Here is a 22,227-nt window from a genome sequence, read left to right as displayed (position 1 = left end):
GCAGACGCCGCTCTTGCTCAGGCTTTATAGATCTTGCAGCTTTGTTTTAAGTGTGAGACTCAGTTAAAATATCCTCTTGATTTCCCTTGCATTAGGTAATCACCGAAAGGTTTATTTAGACAACTGGGTCTTTATGTCATTATATAGTAAATCCGATTTCAGGCTCTGCTTCTGCTTCTCTTCCCTGGCTAGGATTGTGCTTAATGTCTTTTTCTGTGTTCTGCCTGACAGACACACCCATGACCTCCGGATCCATCAACTGCAAGTGAGAGTGAACGGCTGGGAGCAAGTGAGCCCAGTGTCAGTGGACAAAGTCGGCACCTTTTTCCGATACGCTGCGCCAGATAAGAATTCCTCTTCCTCTACGGTGCGCGGCTGTGGAAAGCGTGTTCAGTGGCAGGATTGTGCCCTAGCCACACCCCCTTAAAGCCAGACCATCAGACAGGCCTGTAGTAGCCTTGCTCTACTGACATTTTCTTGTTCTTCATTTTCCCTAGCCCAGGAGGAATACCCAAGATTATTTGGGTCAGTCATAGGCATTGGTAATCACTATGTAGATAAGCCAGCCAATGGTTAGTTTTAGTAGAGAAACAAGATGTAAGATTGACACGAACACATATTATCCAACCTGTGTAGATCCATTTTATACTCACCCGGGCCAACCGGCAATTTGCGAGTTTGCCAAACATTGGCTTTATTTCACATATTGTTATGCTTCCTTTATACACTGTCTTCTTTACGCTTTTATAATGCTGCTCCTTGATCCTTCTAGCTCCGTGTCTCCAAATTCTCCTCTCCGGCATAAAGATAGATGTCCACTGTTGTTTATTTTCTGGTCATGCACCCTCTCACACACCCTTGCCCTGATTTTACCCCAGCCTATAGTTCTAGGGGTTGGAGGGCCAGCCTTGGGGGATGTGGCATCCCTGACTAGAATGTGCAGGCAGAGGCTGACATCCTAGCTGATATGACCACCACGGGTGCTCTTGCCAGATACTCATGGGGTGTACTTCATGGGGTAACTGTGCTCAGTTTTGAGTAGCCAGTGATGAATAGGAAAGCACAGATTTGCAGAGATATTGTAGCCTTCCTCATGCTTGCTGCTTCATGAAATATATTCTTGGAGGACACTGTTCTTTTCATTGTTCTTCTCTTGTGCCCCAAGTTTCTTAGAAAAAGAAACTTTCTTTCAAAGTTACTTTTCTGCCTAAGTTCATGTCCAGTAATAAAAGGACTAATTCCCCCCCGGAGATACCTTTCTATTTTATTGATGCATTCTGGAGAAATTTTGTATATCCTGAATGGTTGTAAAATGAATATTGCTGTTCCCATTTTTTTCCAAGATGTTTTCTTTTCATAGTAGAACATACTTTACCTAAGAGTATTTATAAAACCACCTTTTCAAGCAACTTATATTGTCATTGAATTTAACGATGCCTGTTATCTTAGGCCTGTACTGAATCTCTGACTTTTGGAATCTTTCTTAGATTGGTAGCCCAAGCAGTAGGACAAATATTATCCATCCCCAGGTTTATGTGAGTATGATTTTCCTGTGTCACTGTGTTTACACACATAGTTCTTGATGACCACTGGACCTTTTTCCTTTTCTATTAATGATTTCCTTCCTTTCACAAGAACTTGCAAGAAAATGTTTTCACCTAACTTAGTATGTGAGACTGAATATTACAGGGAAGGAGAACAAAAGGCAAATGTTTTAGTCCAAGGTCTCCTTTTCTCTCCAAGTTAAATATAAATTAACCTTTGTATGGCTATACATATTTTATAGGTTTTGGCCCAAAGGTCATGAAAATAACTAAGAATGAAAAATAGATTTTTTTCTTCCCTCATCTGATTTTTGAAACATCACCACAGGATGACATTAAAATGCTTTTTTGAGGTTTTTGCTTATAATTTCTTTTCCCTTACTAAATTTCCCTTACTAAATTTCTTTTCCCATACTAAAACTTACTTTAGTAAGTTTTAAAATGTGAAATTCCAGATAAGCATAGAGGCAACAAGATCAAGATTTAAAACAACTGTTATTGGGCCTTGGCTCTCCTGGGGCTTTACTGGGATGGGTCACTGGAAGCTTTGGTGATGATTGTGTCCCTCTAATAACACCCTAGAAGACTGTACTTTGCCTTTTCATTAGGACTTTCTAGAAACTTTGGTTCAAAACATGGAGCTTGTCATTTGATTGTTTATTAGGTTGGTTTTCACATACTGTTTGCTTTAATGAAAACAACTGGCAGTATGGAAAGCTTGGATGTAGTGTCATTTGTTTCTCCCATCAACAAGCGCTATCAGTGTGTTCTGGATACACAGAATAATAGCTTTAGAAACCTTCTCTTTGGTATGCCTAATGTGGAATTTTATACTTAAAAAAATTGCTACATTCCTGGCACATGGTAGCAGTACAAAATGTGTTTTGAATACGTGAATGAACATACGCAAAAAGAAAGTAGTGGCTGCGTCCAACCAAGACCATAAATAAATGATTTCCCTCCATTATCTTGAGTTTCTTGGTGTTCAGAAAAAGAGTGATTACTGAACCGAACTTAGAAAATTATTGTGAAGAAGAAGTTTGTTTTTAAAGTTCTTTGATATACAAATGTTGGTTTTTTTATAGGCGTGTCAACAAATAGTGTATGGGCATATCGAGTAAATTTTATGACATTTAGGAAAAAAAGTTATTTTTCCTGTGAAAGGCATACCAGTACAAATAACTCTTTAGAATTGGCTGTTACTGTAGTGAGTATTAAGAGGGTATTCACTCCTATTAAAGTGGAGTGGTTTTAGGGCTTAATGACTCATTTCACTGAAGAGCTATAGTAATAATAAGATGCTTTAGATGTAGGCATTCTGGTCAGTATTATTGTATTTTGTGTGTTTTTCAAAAGCACAGCTAAACTCTTTATTACTTTTCTCTTTTTCACAGTTCTCTTCACTCCCGCCTGTCCGGGTCGTCTTTGCAGTGACCATGGAAGGCAGTGCTCGGAAAGTGATCACTGTCCGATCAGCCCTCATTGTGAAGAACAGACTTGAGACGCCAATGGAACTAAGACTGGACAGCCCATCAGCTCCAGACAGTAAGTTTTGATATTGTCCTTCTTTTACCCTAGATGGACTTTGGGGTGGGCAACCACTCCTGAAACTGCTAACCCGTGTTTCTGTGGCAGAGCCCGTGGTCCTTCCCGCCATCATGCCAGGTGATTCATTTGCCGTGCCTTTACACCTCACTTCTTGGCGGCTACAGGCCCGGCCCAAAGGACTGGGTGTGTTTTTCTGTAAGGCTCCTATTCACTGGACCAATGTAGTGAAGACTACAGAGGTTAGTAGCAGCAAACGTGAGTGCCACTCTATGGATGCGGAAAAAAGCCGATTCTTCAGGTATGTGTGGCACAGCAGTGACGTGTATTTTGCCATGTTTTTCTTCATTCTTTCTCTAAGGACCCTTAGTGATTCAGTTGTGCTTATTTAAAGCCCTAAAGTTCTTATTCCTTAAGTTCTTTTATTCCCTAAGTGTTAGGTTCGTACGAATTCATGGGTTAACCGTGGGCGGGAGTGTGGCAGTTACTTATCTAATATTTATGGAAGAAACAATCACAAACCCACTACTCACACATACACGATTAGAAACTGGTGTGTCTGCATCAGCATAAAGAGAAGACACGTAGGGAGGGAAGAAAAAACAATGACCAGTTCCCATTCCTAAATTGGGAAGCAAAATCCTGGGGTTGGGAGTTTTTCAAATGACTCAAAGGAATTTGGGTGAAGGTTCATGTACCTAGTGCTGACTTCTCATGGGGACTCTGACAAAATTATATCGTCATTTAGACTCCTGTCTCCTCTTCTGAAGAGTGCAAGTAATATGTTACTAAATTCATATGTTAGAAAAAATACTGGATTGCGATGGTTAGATCCTTCTAAACTTAGACTTTAAACTTATTTAGATTAGAGATGATCAGCTTTAGTTTCCTTTATAGCAAAAACAGGCATCCACTTAGTTAAACTTACAGAGGAGTAGAAGAAGACTGTAAAGAATTCCACTGTACCCTTTATTGAGATTTGCCAATTGTTGACAGACTAAAGGGAGAAACAGATAAATACACAGACAAAATCGGTGACTTTAACACTTGCCTGTCGGTAATTTATAAAACAAACCAACAAAAACAATAAACACATAAGCGAATTTGAACAGTGCTGTCAACCAGCTTGTCACAGTGGGCATTTATAAAGCACTGTAACCGACAATTCCAGATTGCACATTCATTTCAAGTATGTGTGGAACATTCATCAGGAGAGACCATCTACTGGGCCATAAGATCAATAAATATTAAAGAATTGAAACCCTACACAATGTATTTCATCATTATAATAGTATTAAACTAGAAAACAAAACAATAAGATGCTTACAAAACCCCCAAATACTTGAAAATTAAACAATACATTTCTAAACAACCCATGGTCAAAAAGACATCACAAAGGAAATATTTCAAAGTGAATAATAATAAAAACTGGACATATTAAAATGTAGGAGTTGCAGCAAAAGCAGTTCTAAAGGGAAATGTATAGCTTTTAATGCTCGCATTAGAAAATAAGGAAGATGTAAAATCACTGATGTAAACTTCTACCTTAAGGTAGAAGAATAAATTAAGCACAAAGAAATAGGAAGAGAAAAAGAAAATAAGTATGGAAATCAATGAAGTAGAAAACAAACAGTAGGAGAAATGAACAATGTCAAAACTGGCTTTTTGAAAGGATTCATAAATTTGATAAACCTCTAATAAGACCAATCATGATGAAAAGCGAGAAGACACAAATTAGCGTATAAGGAATGAAAAATGGAGAATTATTATATAGTTCCTGCAGATATTAAAAGGATTAAAAGGAGATGTATGAACAATTTTATACAAATAAATTCCACACCGGAATGACAAATTTCTTGAAAAACACAGATTACCAAAAGTAATACAAAGAAGAAACAAAAAATCCAAATGGCCCAATATCTATTAAAGAAATTTAATTTATAATAAAATATCTTCACTCAAAGAACATTCTAGGACCATATAACTTCATTAGTGAATTCTACCAGATGTTTAAGGAGAAAATCATACCAGCTTTTTGCAGACGCTTTCAGAAAGTAGGGGAGGAGGGAATAGTTCTGACTCATTTTATGAGGCCAGCATATCCCTGATACCAAAACTGATACAATTATTATCAAAAAAAGAAAGCTACAAACCAGTATTCCCCCACGAAGAGATGCAAAAATTCTTGACAAAATACTACCAAATAGCTTCCAGCAAGTGTGGTTTATCCCCGTTAAGATTAGCTTAACATTTGAAAATTAATAAATTTTTTTTAAAAAAGCGTGAGACCCAATCATTTATCAAGATTTTAGGATTCAAGATCAACCTATAGAAATCAATAATTATATGCTATATTCTAGCCATGAACAATTGAAAAATGTGATTTAAAAACACAATTTACAATACCACCAAAAAAAATTTAATTATTCAGGAATCAGTCTAAGGAATGATGTACCAGTCTTTTACCCTAAAAATTACAAAACATTGCTGAGTGGTAGTAAAGAAAACCTAATAACTAAGTGGAAAGATATAACCAAGTTCACAGATTGGAAGACTCAAGTATTGTTAGGATTTCCATTCTCGCTAAATTGATCTGGAGATACCACCCAATTGGTTATCAACAGGATAATGAATTTTTTAAAAATGGCATATTCACACATTGGCATATGAAATACTGATGCATACAACAGCAAAAAAAAACCCAGACACAAAGAGTTGTACATATTGTATCATTCCATTTTTATGCAGTTCAAGAACAGGCACAACTAATTTATAATGATAAATCAGAAAGTGGTTGTTTGAATGATGGGAGAGGATATTGATTGGAAAGGGATATGAGGGAACTTTCTGGAGTGAGAGAAATATTCTGTAATTGGTTTTGGGTGATGGTTATAGAGGTGTCTATAATTGTCAAAATTCATCAGACAGAACATTTAAAATCTGTACATTTTATTGTCATTTGATTATGCCTTAGTGAATGTGTTTGGATTGAAAACTGCAAATATCTTACTAAATTATTGTGCCATTTTAATGTAATCCTGTCTCATACTTAGCTAAGGAGAAAAAAATTCAAGCTCTTCATTCAAGCTGATGACTTTTACACCATTTTGTCGTCATAGGTTTTGTGTGGCCATAAAGAAAGAGAATTATCCAGATTACATGCCCTCCAACATATTTTCTGACAGTGCAAAACAGATTTTCAGACAGCCTGGGCATACCATATATCTCCTGCCGACAGTGGTAATCTGCAACTTGCTACCTTGTGAACTTGATTTTTATGTTAAAGGAATGCCCATTAATGGGACACTGAAACCTGGCAAAGAGGTGGCTCTCCACACAGCTGATACCTCCCAGAACATTGAACTGGGTAAGGATTTAGTCAAATAATTATCTGTAATAATTCTGTGAACGTGTCAGTGGATATTTTGTGACTATTTGGGAAAGTTTTAGAGAAATTGTAGCACATATAATACCTCAGTAAGCCAGCTCAAAGGATTTATGCAGTTAAAAAAAGAAAAGCAAAACTTCTAATATAGAGAATCATCGAAACAAAAAACCCGAACAAAACTAAAAGATTTACAGAGCAAGCACTCAACATAGCCTTTTTTTTTTTTTTTAAATAAATTTATTTATTTATATTTTTGGCTGCGTTGGGTCTTCGCTGCTGCACACACGGGCTTTCTCTAGTTATGGCGATCGGGGGCCGCTCCTTGTTGCGGTGCGTGGGCTTCTCATTGCGGTGGCCTCTCCCGCGGCAGAGCACAGGATCTAGGTACGCAGCCTTCAGTAGCTGTGGCATGAGAGCCCAGTAGTTGTGGCTTGTGGGCTCCAGAGCGCAGGCTCAGCAGTTGTGGCGCACAGGCCCGGTTGCTCCGTGGCATGTGGGATCCTCTTGGTCCAGGGCTCAAACCCTTGTCCCCTGCATTGGCAGGTGGATTCTTAACCACTGCGCCACCAGGGAAGCCCCAACACAGCCTTTTTTCTTAATGTTGCTCACTTGATGTGTGAGTAAAGGAAGTCATTTCATCTTTTCAAACGGTGCTTTTTACCAGCTACAGAATGAGCAAAATCATGTCTCTTCTCTTTACACGAAAGGGAAAAACGTTAGGTAAGCATGTACTGTGTACTTCAGGCAGTATGTCAAATACCTTCATATACTTGATCTTATATAATCCTTACAGCAATAGTTATTTGTCCCATTTTACTGACAAAGACATTGAGGTTTAGAGTAGTTAATGTATCAAGTAATTTCATTTGTAGGGATGAATGAAGTCAAGGGAGGGGGTCATTATCATATTTGTAGCACTTGTAGCAACAAGGTACTTCTGGATTTGGGACAGGCAGTAAGTTTTCTTTAAGGCTGTTGTAGACATGTTGAAGTAATAAGGACTTAGATATTTACCTTTTCACAGTTTTGTGATTTTATAATATCATCTCATTTGATCTTCACAACTGTGGATGTTTCAGGCAGAGGGACAGCTGTTTTCCCCATTTTACTGATGGGGATCCTGAAACTCACTGAACTTCAGCAATGTGTCCCCCAGTGATAAGCTTACATTTTTGAATATGTAAATCCTTGAGCTTAATTTAGAAAAGAAAAATAGTGCAATTCTGGTTGTCTGTTTTAAAGAAAATAGGTCTTTGTCCTGACATTTATTATTTCTTCAACAAATATTTATTGAGCCCCTGTATGGAATGGGAATGTCCTGCCCCCACCCCCCTCATCACTGCATGCACACCAAGCACTCCTCATCTTCACACTCATGCTCCCTGTGGATCGTCACTTTTAATAAGAAGCCCGAGAGGTAGATACTGTTACTATCCCCATTTGGCAGATGGACACAGCAAGGTTAAATGGCTTGCCACACATCACGCAGCTGTGAGGACAGACAGGGAATTTGAAGCCAGGCAGGGAGGCTGCAGAAAACCTTAACTCTTACTCTCTACTTGCCCTTACTGGGTTTCAGGCACCCAGCTGAAGGCCTGAGGTATCGTAAACTCTTAATACCAGAGCTGTTATTGATAACCTTTGGGTACTTTCATTCTTCGAATTATTATGCAGTTCAGACTCCCTAGTGTGACTTCTAGACCATATTTATTCTCATCCCAGCTAAAGGAAGATGGCCATTCTAATGAGATTTTTGCCTGTTGAATACATGGTTATTGATTTTTCCAGAGCAATCCAATTCAGTTTGGCTGTGGACTGTTTTGACCAACTAAAGTGAGAACTCTGAAAGACAATAGCTTGTATCTTCTTTAGGGGTGTCATTGGAAAATTTTCCACTCTGTAAAGAATTGCTTATTCCATCTGGAACCCAAAACTATATGGTAAGAATGAGGCTCTATGACATCAACCGGCGGCAGCTGAACCTCACCATCCGGATCGTGTGTCGAGCAGAAGGATCTTTAAAGATCTTCATTTCAGCTCCGTATTGGTTGATTAACAAAACAGGTATGTACAGAGGATGCTCAAGTAGGCCTTTGGAGTTGGTCGTGGGAATTCAGATTTATCTGCTCAGCTAACTAAATGGAGCCAATGCAAACAGATTACCTCAACAGTATAAGCTGCTAAACTTACTTTCCTGTTTCCATAAGAAGTGCTTAATCATGGTCAAGACTGGCCTTTTGGACAACGACTGAGCAAGCCCACCAAATAAATTCAGTTTTCACCATTTTCCCCCTTGGTGATTTTTTTTCCTTTTATTATTTGTATGTGTCCTGGGTACACCGGCTGGGATTGATATAAACTTTCCGCCTCCTTCCTAAAGGGCTCCCACTGATCTTCAGACAGGACAATGCAAGAATGGATGCTGCAGGCCAGTTTGAAGAGCATGAGCTGGCCCGGAGCCTGAGCCCTCTCTTGTTCTGCTACGCTGACAAAGAGCAGCCAAGCCTGTGAGTGCAGTCATCTACGGGAAGGGGAAGTAAGCTCCCAGGGAAGGGAGAAATTAGCAAAGGCTCTAGTAGATCCGTGTAAGTAGAAATATACTGTAGATAACAATCCTGCCTTGGCAGGGGAACAGGACCATGACTTAATGGGATTTTTTCAGATCTAATTTCTGTGTTACTCGATATTGAAAATAAACCATTTGGTTGGTTTATAATGAAAGCCAGTTTTATTTTCCGTGTATTGAAGTAGTTCTATTCATAACTCTGCTGATGGAGAGAGACCCACACGTTCTCTTCTCTGCACGGTTTCTCTCCCCTGGAAGCTCTCAGAGCAGGCAGAGGAGCTGACTTCAGAGGGGAGATGGATGGCCCTTTGGTAGAGCCTCCACCCTATTAATCCAGTCCAGGTCCTTTTGTGTAAGGTTTTGAAATCCATCTCTTTTTCTTTTGAAATAAAATGTGCCATTTCAAGATCTCAAAGCACTCGTTGCATGTAGAGCATTAATTCACGTTTGTTCTTGGTTTTGGCATTCTTCTTTTTACAGGGGTCTTCTGATTTATAGCCTTAATCCAAAAATACTTAAGTGTATCTGATACTGCTAATATTCCATACCCCATTATCTGTAGAAACGTGCTGCAAACTTACAGGAGGGCTTAGGGAGTAGTACTTGCCAGTGGATACAGATGCATCTACCAGGGAGGGCTGGACTCTGGGCTGCTGCTGGAGTCTGGAGAGGATTGACCAGGGTGCTGGCCACAAACAGCCACTTGACGTGGTCAGCATCCAGGACTTGACGTTTGAAACACAGTTTGTTTTGTGTATGGAATTCACAGTCCCCAAAGCATTTCCACATAAACTATCTCATTTGATTCTCCCAACATTTCAGTAGCTTAGGCAGCACAGGGAATCTTGTTTTGGCTTTTTTGTGTGTGTTTTTTTTGTTTTTTTGTGGTACGTGGGGCCTCTCACTGCTGTGGCCTCTCCCGTTGCGGAGCACAGGCCCAGCGGCCATGGCTCACGGGCCCAGCCGCTCCGCGGCATGTGGGATCTTCCCGGACTGAGGCACGAACCCGTGTCCCCTGCATCGGCAGGCGGACTCTCAACCACTGCGCCACCAGGGAAGCCCCTTGTTTTGTTTTTACATGAGGAAACTGAGGCTCAGAAAGAGTTACCCGCCCAAGGTTACATTGCTTGTTAGTGGTAGAGCTGGAACACACATTCAGGAATTATGTTTTCAGGATCCATGACAGGACGCTGACCAACTAAATGGTGCTTTGCTGTTACAATAGTACCAGGCCCTTGAAAGAACGTACCACTAAGCTGCATCTTCTGTATATACTTCTCTCATATGTTCAGGGTATTTTGGAGTCAGGAAAATATCAGTTTGCTTTGAATCTTTGTTTTTCAGATACTGTAGCATTTTCCTCCTGTCGTATGCTCACAGAATCATAATGTTTTCTCCTAAAGCATTTAGTTGTGGAGGTCAGTACATTTTTACACATTATTGAACTGTGGCTACCTCTAAGATAGAGTTTTGACCACTGATTAATTGCCTTTCTGTGTTTGGGAATCACATGAGAATGTGGAAGAGTCAGTATTAGAGTTCTAATTTTGGCTGATAGCCACAGCAGTGCTTCCTGATTAGAACCGGTAGATAAGACTTTCTTATGGACGAATGTGTACATCTTTGCTTTTCTGCTCCACAGCTGCACGATGAGAATCGGAAGGGGGATTCATCCTGAAGGCATGCCGGGCTGGTGTCAGGGCTTCTCACTGGATGGTGGTAGTGGTGTCCGAGCTTTGAGAGTCATCCAGCAAGGAAACCGCCCAGGGCTGATCTATAACATTGGTGGGTTATATTTGGGGCAGCGGGAGAATCGGAACCATGGGCCGATGACTTCAGGCTTGGAGGGATAAATTGGCCATACATTTTGGCTTCGCTGCAAGTGCTGATTTTCTCATTTGGCATTGGGTCAGGTATCTGTTCTCTGAATGCTAGATTGATATCAACACAGATCTATTCTCCTAGGGATCTAAGGAGCCACCTGAACACTGCCCTTTTGAGGTCTGAGGCTCTGTTTAATTTCAGACTCACCTGTGTCAGGAGAGTATCAGTTTGGCTTGAATCCTTGTTTTTCATGGGAATAATAGGAACACTTAGAATGCTTTTTATCCTCCAAGCATTTCCCACGCATTCATTAAAACTTGCAAACCCTAAGAGGGTAAGAAGCATTGTTCTACTTGAAACTGAAGCAGAGAGAGGTTAAGTGACTTGTCCAGATAAAGGGGAAGTCTGTTAGAAGTAGGATTACAACTGGGGTGTCCACATTTGAGGCAAAAAATACAATAAAATGCACTTGGTGGTTATGGCAATTAGAAGGCCCTAACTAGCTTAGCTTCTGGACGTGGCGGGGTGGTGAGGGAAGGGGAGGATGCTGTACCTATATGCCTCGTGGCCACCCGGAACACGCAAAAGATTTTCCAAAGGGTTAAGACAAACTTGATTTAAATGTCTCAGGTTTAAAATGTTAGCAGTGCATCTTTCCTTTCATATATAATTTCCAAGGATCTCAAAGCACTGTTTAGTATTGAATGTTGGGAAATCATTTAACTCTCTGGGAAGGTGGAAATGTTCTATTTTGTACTGTCCAATCAGGAGGCACTAGCCACGCGTGGCTGCTGAGCACTTGAGAGTACCTTACTAAAAACTGGTGGGCGTGACAAAGAAATTGAATTTCTCATTTCATTTTAGTTAGTGTAAGTGATCATGTATGACTAGTGGCTACTGTTTTGGACAGTGTTGATGTAAAGAGTCGTGTTATAAAAGGAAAAATTGAGATGGTATCATTTAGCTGTTTACCTGGAATCCCATGGAGTCAGTGATATGTTTAAGTGTTTGAAGGTTTATTAGTAGAAGACTCTCTTCCAAGTAGAGTTAGCTTTTTGTTTTTTTAAACATGAATTTGCATGTATGCTCCCTTGACATGGAAGCTGTCTACTTTAAAGTTGACATTAAGACTTTTAATAGAAGAAATCAAGTGTGTCTGATCCTCCAGCTGAGGATAATTTTCTTTACTTTTTCCTCACATTTTTTTGCTCCACCCCTTGAATAGGCAAAGGCTGCTTCATACAGAGTTTCAGTGATTTTGTTTCTGTGATTTGCTCACTCTTTCAGCTATTTTTGAGACTTAAATTAAAGGAACACCAGTACAAGTGAATTAGAGAGTTAACAGATCAGAATATTTATAATTGGAATTACGTTGGAACATCCAGGGCACCTAGTTGTCATATCCTAAGGTCTCTTCTCTTTTTATGGTCTCTTGATACTTGTTGACTACTGGTAGGGTCCTTGTATATGTCCCATCACGATGTGAGCAAGGACTCCCGAGGCAGGCTGCCTGGGTTTAAATCCATCTATGCCACCCACTGGCTGTGTGACCCAGGGCAAGTTACCCAGCTTTCCCTCCCTTAGTTTCTTCATCTGCAAAAATGAAGGAATGAAAATACCTAACTGATAAGAGGTTGTTACGAGAATTAAATGTTGAGCCTTTGGTGGAGGGTGTAGCATGTATTAAGAATTCAATAACTGTTATTATTTTTATTATTTTTACCATAAACATTTTTATCATTTTATAACCAGTGCTCAGCCCAGTGCCTTGAATATAGTTGCTTTATTCATTGTCTGAATGAATGAATGAATTCATCCACTGAGTTTCGTATTTTTAAAAGTTGTTAGCAGAGTTTCTAAGAATATAGTGCTATTTCATTTTTCTTTCTTTCTTTGGAACCTGGTGTTTTGAGATTTCTTTTTGATTGACTATGTCTTTTTTTCCTTGGTATGTGTTTTGTTTGCCTTTTTTTTTTCCAGTACCTAGTAGGTACTGAAAACATTTATTTTATGAAGGAATAAATTCTATAGTATCTAGCATTATGTTTGAGCTGGCTTCTTGGGCAGTGGGCTTAAAGAAAATACTAGAAGAGTCAGCTGAGTTCAGGGCAGTTGCAGAAGCCAGTTAAGTAATATGAAATTTCTACGATATGCTGTAAAAGGGGCAAGTTCTCTAGGAGGAAATTTTGTGTCCCATGTGTAAGCAGAAATGTATCACATAAACTGTCTTAGTTGTTTTTTTTTTATAAATTTATTTATTTAATTAATTTATTTTTGGCTGTGTTGGGTCTTCATCGCTGCGCACGGGCTTTCTCTAGTTGCGGTGAACAGGGGCTACTCTTCGTTGCGGCAGGCAGGCTTCTCATTGCAGTGGCTTCTCTTGTTGCAGAGCACGGGCTGTAGGCGTGCAGGCTTCAGTAGTTGTGGCACATGGGCTCAGTAGTTGTAGCTCACAGGCTCTAGAGCACAGGCTCAGTAGTTGTGGCTCGCAGGCTCTAGAGCACAGGCTCAGTAGTTGTGGCGCACGGGCTTAGTTGCTCTGCGGCATGTGGGATCTTCCCGGACGAGGGCTTGAACCTGTGTCCGCTGCATTGGCAGGCGGATTCTTAGCCACTGCGCCACCAGGGAAGTCCCTGTCTTAGTTTTATAAATGGAAACCAAACTGAACACCTGTGTGTTTTAGTTGTTGTTATAGTTGTACACACTTTATGAAGAAGCTAGGAATTATGGGAACATTGATGTTGCCATGGAGACTTTTTAAGGCCTAAATGGGAATAAAGTATAATACTTTGAGTGCTGTTGCTGTTTTCATTCCATTCTTAGGAGCCTTGACAGATTCTCTGGGTGCTACAATTGTTTTTTCAGAGAAATTGTGAAGGCTATTTAATTTTTTTAGACCACAAATTTTTTTCCTTCTGATTAACTCATGGAACTGGTTCTTGTTATTTGTAGGTATTGATGTCAAGAAAGGCCGAGGCCGATATATCGATACCTGTATGGTAATCTTCGCTCCCCGTTACCTGTTAGATAATAAATCATCTCACAAGCTTGCATTTGCACAGAGGGAATTTGCCAGGGGACAGGTAAGCAGCTTGCTTTTGAAGATTAACTAGTATTTATTTAATAGCACAGTGAGTTTTAATGTCAGGGCTTATCTCCCCATCAACACTAAGTTTTTTGATGTGAATAATCATTTTGTGCCTTTGGTATCCTAAATAGCTCCTGGTAGAGGGCAAGGCTCAGAGTAGATAGATACTCAGTAAGCATTTACGTCTTGACTTGGCTTTTGACTAAAGCCAATGATCCTGTGTGTTTTAGGGAACAGCCAATCCTGAAGGTTACATTTCCACCCTTCCTGGTTCCAGTGTGGTGTTCCATTGGCCTCGGAATGACTACGATCAGCTGTTATGTGTCCGATTGATGGATGTTCCCAATTGTATTTGGTCTGGAGGCTTTGAAGTCAACAAGAATAATTCCTTCCATATCAACATGAGGTAAGTTCAGAGACTGTATTTAGACAAGAAGTAGCCTCAATTGAGGTGCAGCAATGTAAATAGTAAGCTATAAATACCATATAAATTTCAGATATTTATAAAGCTGTAAATAGTAATAAATAGTAAGACTACTCTTCATGAAATGCACACATATGTTTCTGGCTCAAAGGTCATAAAACTACAAAGACCAGGCAAGGAGGAGTGAACATTTTGATGCAGTGAGTTAAAGGGAACATTGACAGTTTTGACCATTGTGCACTTGCTGTCGTCTGAGGTCACATGTTCAGGGGGTAGTACTGATCTCACTGTTACCCACAACTCTGTCAGCATTTAGATGGCAGCTTTGATTATAAATGTTTTTGTCTGTTCTTGCACATTGTACAAACTTCTCTCTCATTTGATGCGGTTTCAGTAAATCACCTGGCCTTCTTTGCCCAACCCAGTGACCCTCAGGTCCTTGTTAAGAAAAATCAACAAAATTCAGCCTCAAGTAGTACAGGATGACTGCTTTCTTTTTCTGCTTTCATCCATTGCTTAAAAAAAAAATGTATTAAACTTTAAAAATTGTGGTAAAATACACATACCATATGAGAAAGATAGCATAAAGACCCAGAGATTATTTTGTGGGCCTCAGGCACATAACATAAAATTTACTATCTTCACCATTTTTAACTTCACTAGTGTTAAGTACATTCATGTTGTGCAAACAATCTCCTGAATTCTTTTCCTCTTGCAAAATGGAAACTCTGTACCCATTAAACAACTGCTCCTCTTTTTCCCTTTCTTAACCCCTGGCAACCGCTGTTTTCCTTTCTGTATGAATTTGACTACTCTAGGTACCTCAGATAAGTGAAATCATACAATATTTGTCTTTTTATGAGTGGCTTATTTCACTTAGCATAATGTTCTCAAGGTTCGTCCATGTTGTAACATGTGTCAGAACGTCCTTTTTTTTTTTTTGGTGATAGTTTATTACATTTTATTTCACTCTAGTGCAGTGAAATTATATATATTCAAGTATAGTTGATTTACGATGTTGTGTTAATTTCTGCTGTACAGCATGGTGATTCAGTTACACGTATATATACATTCTCTTTCATATTCTTTTCCATTATGGTTTATCACAAGATATTGAATATAGTTCCCTGTGCTATACAGTAGGACCATTTTTACATTCACCATTTACATTTCACCATTTTACATTCCTGCCAATAGCACACAAGGGTTCCAATTTCTCCATATCCTCACCAACACTTGTTATTTTTTGCCTTTCTGATAGTAATGGGTGTGAGGTGGTATCTCATGGTTTTGATTCTCATTTCCCTAATGATTAGTGATGTTGAACTTCTTTTCATGTGCTCGTTGGACGTTTGTACATCTTTTTGGGAGACATGTCTATTCAACTCCTTTGTCCATTTTCGAATTATTTTTGTTGTTGTTGAGTTGTAGGAGTCCTTTATATATTCTGAATACTAACCCCTTATGAGATACATAATTTGCATATATTTTCTCCCATTCCATACGTTGCCTTTTCACTCTGTTGACTGTGTTCTGTGATTTACAGTTGTTAATTTCGATGTAGTCCAACTTACCTATTTAAACTTCTGTTGCCTGTGCTTTTGGTGTCATATCCAAGAAGTCATTGCCAAATCCAGTGTTATGAAGCTTTCCCCGCTGTGTTTTCTTCTGAGAATTTTATAGTTTTAGCTCTTACATGTAGGTCTTTGATCCATTTTGAGTTAATGTTTCTATTTAGTGTAAGGTGAGGGTCCAACTTCATTCTTTTGTTTGTGGATATCCAGTTTTCCCAACACCATTTGTTGCAAAGACTTTCCTTTCCCCATGGTATGGTGTTGACACCCTTGTCAAAACTTGGTTGACCCTATATGTGAGGGTTTATTTCTGGGCTCTCTATTCTATTCATTCATATTCTATCTTTATGACAATATCACACATTTTTTTAAATTACAGTAGTTTTGTAATAAGTTTTGAAGTTAGGAAGTGTGAGAATTCCATCTTTGTTCTTTTTCAAGACTATTTTGGGTATTTGGAGTCCCTTGAGATTCCATCTGAATTTTACTATTTCTGGGGGGAAAAAAAGACACTTGGAATTTTGATGGGGGTTGTATTAGATCTGTAGATCCACTTTGGGTAGCATTGACATCTTGACAATACTAAGTCTTCTAATCCATGAACGTGGGACGACTTTCTATTTATTTCTGTCCTCTTTAATTTTTTCATCAAATGCTTTTTGAAGCTAAAGACACTGAAATCAGTGCTATTTCAACACATTTAGAAGCAATATTTAATCATTTATACCTTATGGTTAGGTCTCTATGGAGAACACTATTGTAAGGGAACAGAAAAAAGGCTAATTTAATAATAGATGATCCAAAATAGTATTTATATTTGACTAAAAAAATGCATTATCTGAGGTTTTTCTTTGTTTCTGTTTTTGTTGATGATGTGCCTTTCTTAATTATCCTTTGCCCTGGCCCCCCCTTATTAGAGTTAATTGCTTCTGGCATAGTGGTTTTCCAGCTATGTTCCTAGGGGCCATTGGGGTCTAAGGAGGTGACTTTACAGGTCAAGGGAGCAAAGTGGGCAGGGCTCCAATGCCCTCATCCCTACTTCAACCAGAACTCCTATCTGGTAGTATCATATGTTCCCCACAACAGCGGTCCCCAACCTTTTTGGCACCAGGGACCAGTTTCGTCAAAGACAGTTTTTCCACGGACGGTGGGGTGGGGGGATGGTTCAGGTGGTAATGCAAGTGATGGGGAGCGGCAGATGAAGCTTCGCTCGCTTGCCCACCGCTCACCTCCTGCCATGCGGCCCCGTCCACCGAGGACCAGGGGTTGGGGACCCCTGCCCCACAAGATTTTGTGGTGGGGGCGGGCAGGGGAAGGTGAGGAATTCTGCAGCTGAAACCACCATTGGCTTATATACTGCCTTGGTGGAGGCAGCCCGGATCTGTTGTGTGGTGTGAAGCCAATTCAGAATTAAACAAAAAAGTTACTCATCGTTACTTCAAAAAGGAAGAAAAGGAAGTAAAAGGGGTGGAGAGTGGGCAGAAGGATGGCTTGTGTACCTTTGTTAATCCTTTTGAAATAGTTTCAGTGTGTGACCCTAAACTACTGAGCAGGGACCTGAGCCAGCTGTTTCCTTCCTTTACTTTCCCCACATTTTCATTTTGAAACAGTTTAAACCCACAGAAAACTTATAAGAGTAGTACAGAGGCACCCCTCTTTTACCTAGATTTCCTACATTTCAACATTTGGTCTGTTCTTGTTCTCTCTCCACACGTGCACACATACATTTTTTTTTCCCAAACCATTTGAAAGTAATGTGAAGTCATCATGATACTTCAGCCATAAAAACTTTATTACCTATCATTACACACTGAAGAAATTTAATATTGATTATGTTTTTAAATAAATAGTTCTCTAAAATGTCCTTCATAGCAACCTTTCTCCCCAGATCTAGGACCCAGTGAAGGATCATGCATTTTATTTGGCTGGTATATCTCATCTCCTTTAACCTAGAATAGTCATAGTCTCACTTTTCCCTTTTTGTCTTTATTGACGTTGACATTTTTGGAGTCCAAGCCGGTGTCTGGTAGAATGTTTTATTTTCTGGATTTTTCTGATGGTTTTTTATATATAAATTTGGGCCAAAAAAGAAAAATTTGGGCCATCCATTTTTGGTAAGAATACTACTTGTGCGGTGGTACGTGTTTCCCACTGCATCACATCCAGAGGCCTGTGACGTCTATTGGTCCTATTATTGATGTTGCTAAATTCGATCATCATTTGGTTTAGCTGGTGTCCACCAGGTCTCTGTATTGTGAAGTTACCTTTTCTTCTTTGTAAACAGGACTAGTCCATTGGGGGGATAATTTGAGACTGTGTGTATGTTCTGTTTCCCCAAAACCTTTCACTCAGTGGTTTGATGGTTCTTACCTGAATCAGTTATTACATTGGTGGTTGCAAAATGGTGATTTTCTGGTTCTCTCATTTCTTCTACATTTATTAACTGATATTCTTCCCTAAGGAAGAGCTTTCTTTCCATTCTCTCCAGTGGTTTATCTGTATTTAAGTACACACACACACATACAACACCCACGTAAATTATGATCACATACTGATACCTCCAATCCACAGGATTCTTCCTCACCTTCCCTCATCCTACAATGCAAACCCTGTTTATCAATAACATCAATATATTAGTTTGAACCATGTGAAATTCCTCTTTTCTAGGTCAAAAGTAGTCTAATATTAACAATTTTATGCAGTTCAACCAATATTTACTCATTTGCTGCACTGACGCTAGGACCCAAAACAAACCCTAAGTAAAATTTGTAGATCTCATACAGTTACGGCGTGCTGTTCAAAGTTGCTTGAATGAATTCTTTTTTACTGTGTGATTATACTGTCAATTTCTACTTTTTTAAATGTGATCAGAGAGCGCACAGTGGTGATCATGAGAAGTATGAGGAGAATGTGAACTGGAGCTTGTTCCCTCCATTTTATGCAGCCTCTTTTGTTTCCTTTTGCTCCAGAGACACTCTCGGAAAATGCTTCTTCCTGCGTGTGGAAATTACTCTTCGAGGAGCTACCTATAGGATCTCCTTTAGTGATACAGATCAGTTACCCCCTCCTTTCCGAATTGACAACTTTTCTAAGGTATCAAGGGGAGTTGAGAGCCAGTTTGGCTGTTTCATATGCGGGAAAGTGGAATATATACTGCCCTTAAGATAATGATGAATGAAGTACATTTTAAACTTGGGTTCAAAAGAAGCCATACAGGATCTTAGAAATCTTACCATTGGGAGGTGGTTTCTGCTGGTTATTTTGATTGCTGGGCAGCCTTGTCCAGAAGGGACTTCTCAGTCCCCAGAACTTATTTTGACTAGATAGTTTGGTTGGCATGGTGCCCTCTGTAGACATTTCCATATAAACAGAGAGAGAGGAATCAGAATCAGATTGACAAATGCCCGGTAGAATGGGCGGGCATTCCTCCTGTTGCTTAGTTACAGTGAGCTCTTTTATGAATCTTCCAAGTAAAGCCAAGATGGAAATCATTAGATTCTATTTTAAATTATGCCTTACATCTTAAAATATGTGACTTTCCATAGCTGAATTCCAAAATTTTTGTTCAAAGTGTATCCCAGGGGGTTGAGGGTAGACTAGATGCCATTGAAAGGACAGAGAAGCTTCCTCTAGGTATTTGGCGTGGCAGAGCTTCTCAAAACCCTTTACCCAGCAGGCTGTGGCCCATGTCTAATTGGTGGGCTTTTTGCAGTTTTGAAGATGATTAGAGAGGCATTTGAAGAGGCCACATGATGAGCCTCACTTGTGGTTATATGCTGTGTACGGTTCATTTGGGAAGGATCTGGGACTTAAACCTAGGAGGCACTGATAACTTTCCAATACCACCGCTCTGACTGAAAGTCCTCTTTATCCTCTCCGCCCTTACTGTAGGTCCCGGTTGTCTTCACTCAGCATGGCGTTGCTGAACCCAGGCTCCGAACTGAAGTGAAGCCCATGACTTCCTTGGATTATGCCTGGGACGAACCCACCCTGCCACCTTTTATCACTCTGACTGTTAAAGGGGCAGGTTCCTCTGAGATCAACTGCAACATGAATGATTTCCAGGATAACCGACAGCTTTATTATGAAAATTTCATTTACATTGCTGCTACACATACGTTCTCTGGGTAATTCTGAGTTAAATTACTGTTCGTAAAGCAGAAAACTCTAATTATTAACCGGTTTTAAATTTTAAGCAGTTCTCAGGAGGCTAAGGGATGAACGAAGATTCCTTCCATTCTTTACCAAATCCTAGGCTCAGGCTCTATCTTGAGAGGTCTTTAGTCTAAACCCTTGTCTTCTGGCTAGAGTAAAATTTATCCAAAAAGGCAAGACTCTTCTCTTTTTAATAATCTATCCCCAATAATCCATTCTAGCATCTAACAACTCCCTTAAGGCATTGTTATTATAATGTTTTAAATTTCTCTTGCTTTAAACTTCTAGCCATTTTTTGTTTTACCTCTTTCCTCATTTGAAACTGACTAATCTTCATCCATAATTATTCAAGTCACCATTCTGACTCTCCTCTTCCATTGAGAATTCTGATTAAGCAGACACTTAAAGGTCTTTTTAATAGTCACCTAAAGGCAAGCAGAGGAGTTTAACTTGACAGTAATTCCAGTTGCCTTAGAATTATAATCTTCACTGTTGTCTGACTAGTTAGTTGTATTTAGAAAGAAAAGACAGGTGAGGAATAGTGAGCTTATTCTAATTCTGTTAGATTGGTACAGAGATAGGTACGTAGAGATTCAAACTGTTAGGCTTTCAAAAGTAGTCATTCCACCAACACATAAGTATAGTTTGTTTCTGTGCTGGTTACAGGGCCAATTTTAAAGTTGAAGAAACTGGGAAGATAGCCTAATCTTTAGCATTCCAAATATAAGTCACCTGGTGAACAGGGCATTTAAAGTCATATTTCTTTGCAAAATGTTCTGAATAATTTTGCTCATGAAATATTTTTGTATGTGCCTGACGCCCACAAAATCATCTCTGAGTCTGTGCAGTGTCTCTCTCAGCTACCTAGACTCCAGATTTCACTAATAATGAATTGAATAGGCACCTTTGCTTAGAATAGCCCTTCTTTTCCTTGTTTATTACAGTTCTCTTTTGATAATGATGGTGCTGAGATGCTTATCTTGTTTTAATTAAGTCAATCATGTGTGTTTCTTTCTTTTTAAAGATTATGGCACTCAGTAGTATGACATGCTTAAGGTTTTAGTGCCTGAAAAACCAGTCCTTAATCTGGTTGCTATTCATGTTTTTCTCTTTACTTTCTTATGTTAAATTCAGTAGTTGCTAAGCTGTTTAACTGAAGAATCCTAATGGAGAATTACGAGTTTAATGGGTTGAACAGATATGGATAGAGAAAAAGAGAAGTGCCTGGGAATCTTAGTGTGCTAAGGGGTTGACCCCTATTTTGAAGTGCAGTAGATCCTATTTCTTCGCATTTTTGGTGAGAACTGACGATGAGGAAGGAGACTAGTTTTGTTTTGTTTTGTTTTATTTTAAATTGAGGTGAAGTTCATATACCATAAAATTAACCATTTTAAAGTGATCAGTTCAGTGGCATTTAGTATATTCGTGATATTGTACAGCCACCACCTCTGTCTAGTTCCAAAATATTTTCATCACCCCAAACCCATTAAGTAGTGACTCCCCCATTAAACCTCTTCTCTCAGCCCCTGGAAACCACCAGTCTGCTTTCTGTCTCTCAGGATTTACCTGTTTCAGATATTTCACATAAATTATCATAAAATATGTGACCTTTTGTGTCTGGCTTCTTTCACTTAGCATGATGTTTTCAAGGTTCATCCACACTGTAGCATGTATCACTGTTCCATTCCTGTTGTGGCTGAGTAATACTCCATTGTGTGTCTGTGCCACATTTTGTCCGTTCTTCCTTTGATGGACATTTGTGTTGTCTCTACCTTTTGGCTGTTGTGAACAGTGCTCTCCGCATGCCCATACATGTACTTGTTTAAGTACTTGTTTTTAATTCTTTTGCGTATATACCTAGGAGTGGAATTGCTGGGTTCTACGGTAATTTTATGTTTACCTTTTTTTTTTTTTTTTTTTTTTTGCGGTACACGGGCCTCTCACTGTTGTGGCCCCTCCCGTTGCGGAGCACAGGCTCCGGACACGCAGGCTCAGCCGCCATGGTTCATGGGCCCAGCCGCTCCTCGGCATGTGGGATCTTCCCGGACCGGGGCACGAACCCGTGTCCGCTGCATCGGCAGGTGGACTCTCAACCACTGTGCCACCAGGGAAGCCCCTA

General features: G+C 39.6%; 1 protein-coding gene across 5 annotated transcripts in view; it reads left to right on the top strand.

Moving 5' to 3' along the window:
* VPS13D (vacuolar protein sorting 13 homolog D) overlaps positions 1-22,227 on the top strand; it is a 245,792-nt gene that overhangs the window by 98,663 nt on the left and 124,902 nt on the right. For all 5 annotated transcript variants that reach the window (XM_022598274.2, XM_022598273.3, XM_089901016.1 and 2 more), the window contains 12 exons: positions 232-367; positions 1,488-1,535; positions 2,939-3,089; positions 3,180-3,390; positions 6,209-6,456; positions 8,350-8,541; positions 8,858-8,984; positions 10,686-10,828; positions 13,820-13,950; positions 14,186-14,361; positions 18,923-19,046; positions 19,845-20,080. In XM_022598274.2, the coding sequence (XP_022453982.2) occupies positions 232-367; positions 1,488-1,535; positions 2,939-3,089; positions 3,180-3,390; positions 6,209-6,456; positions 8,350-8,541; positions 8,858-8,984; positions 10,686-10,828; positions 13,820-13,950; positions 14,186-14,361; positions 18,923-19,046; positions 19,845-20,080 (1,923 nt within the window). The remainder of the gene's footprint in view (positions 1-231; positions 368-1,487; positions 1,536-2,938; positions 3,090-3,179; positions 3,391-6,208; positions 6,457-8,349; positions 8,542-8,857; positions 8,985-10,685; positions 10,829-13,819; positions 13,951-14,185; positions 14,362-18,922; positions 19,047-19,844; positions 20,081-22,227) is intronic.

Source organism: Delphinapterus leucas, chromosome 1 (assembly GCF_059928025.1).
Source record: "Delphinapterus leucas isolate spDelLeu-1000000601 "Yukka" chromosome 1, BTC_Dleu_Yukka2, whole genome shotgun sequence".
Classification (NCBI taxonomy): Eukaryota; Metazoa; Chordata; class Mammalia; order Artiodactyla; family Monodontidae; genus Delphinapterus; species Delphinapterus leucas.
The sequence above is the reverse complement of the archived record's forward strand: the minus strand, read 5'-3'. Positions and strand labels throughout refer to the sequence as shown.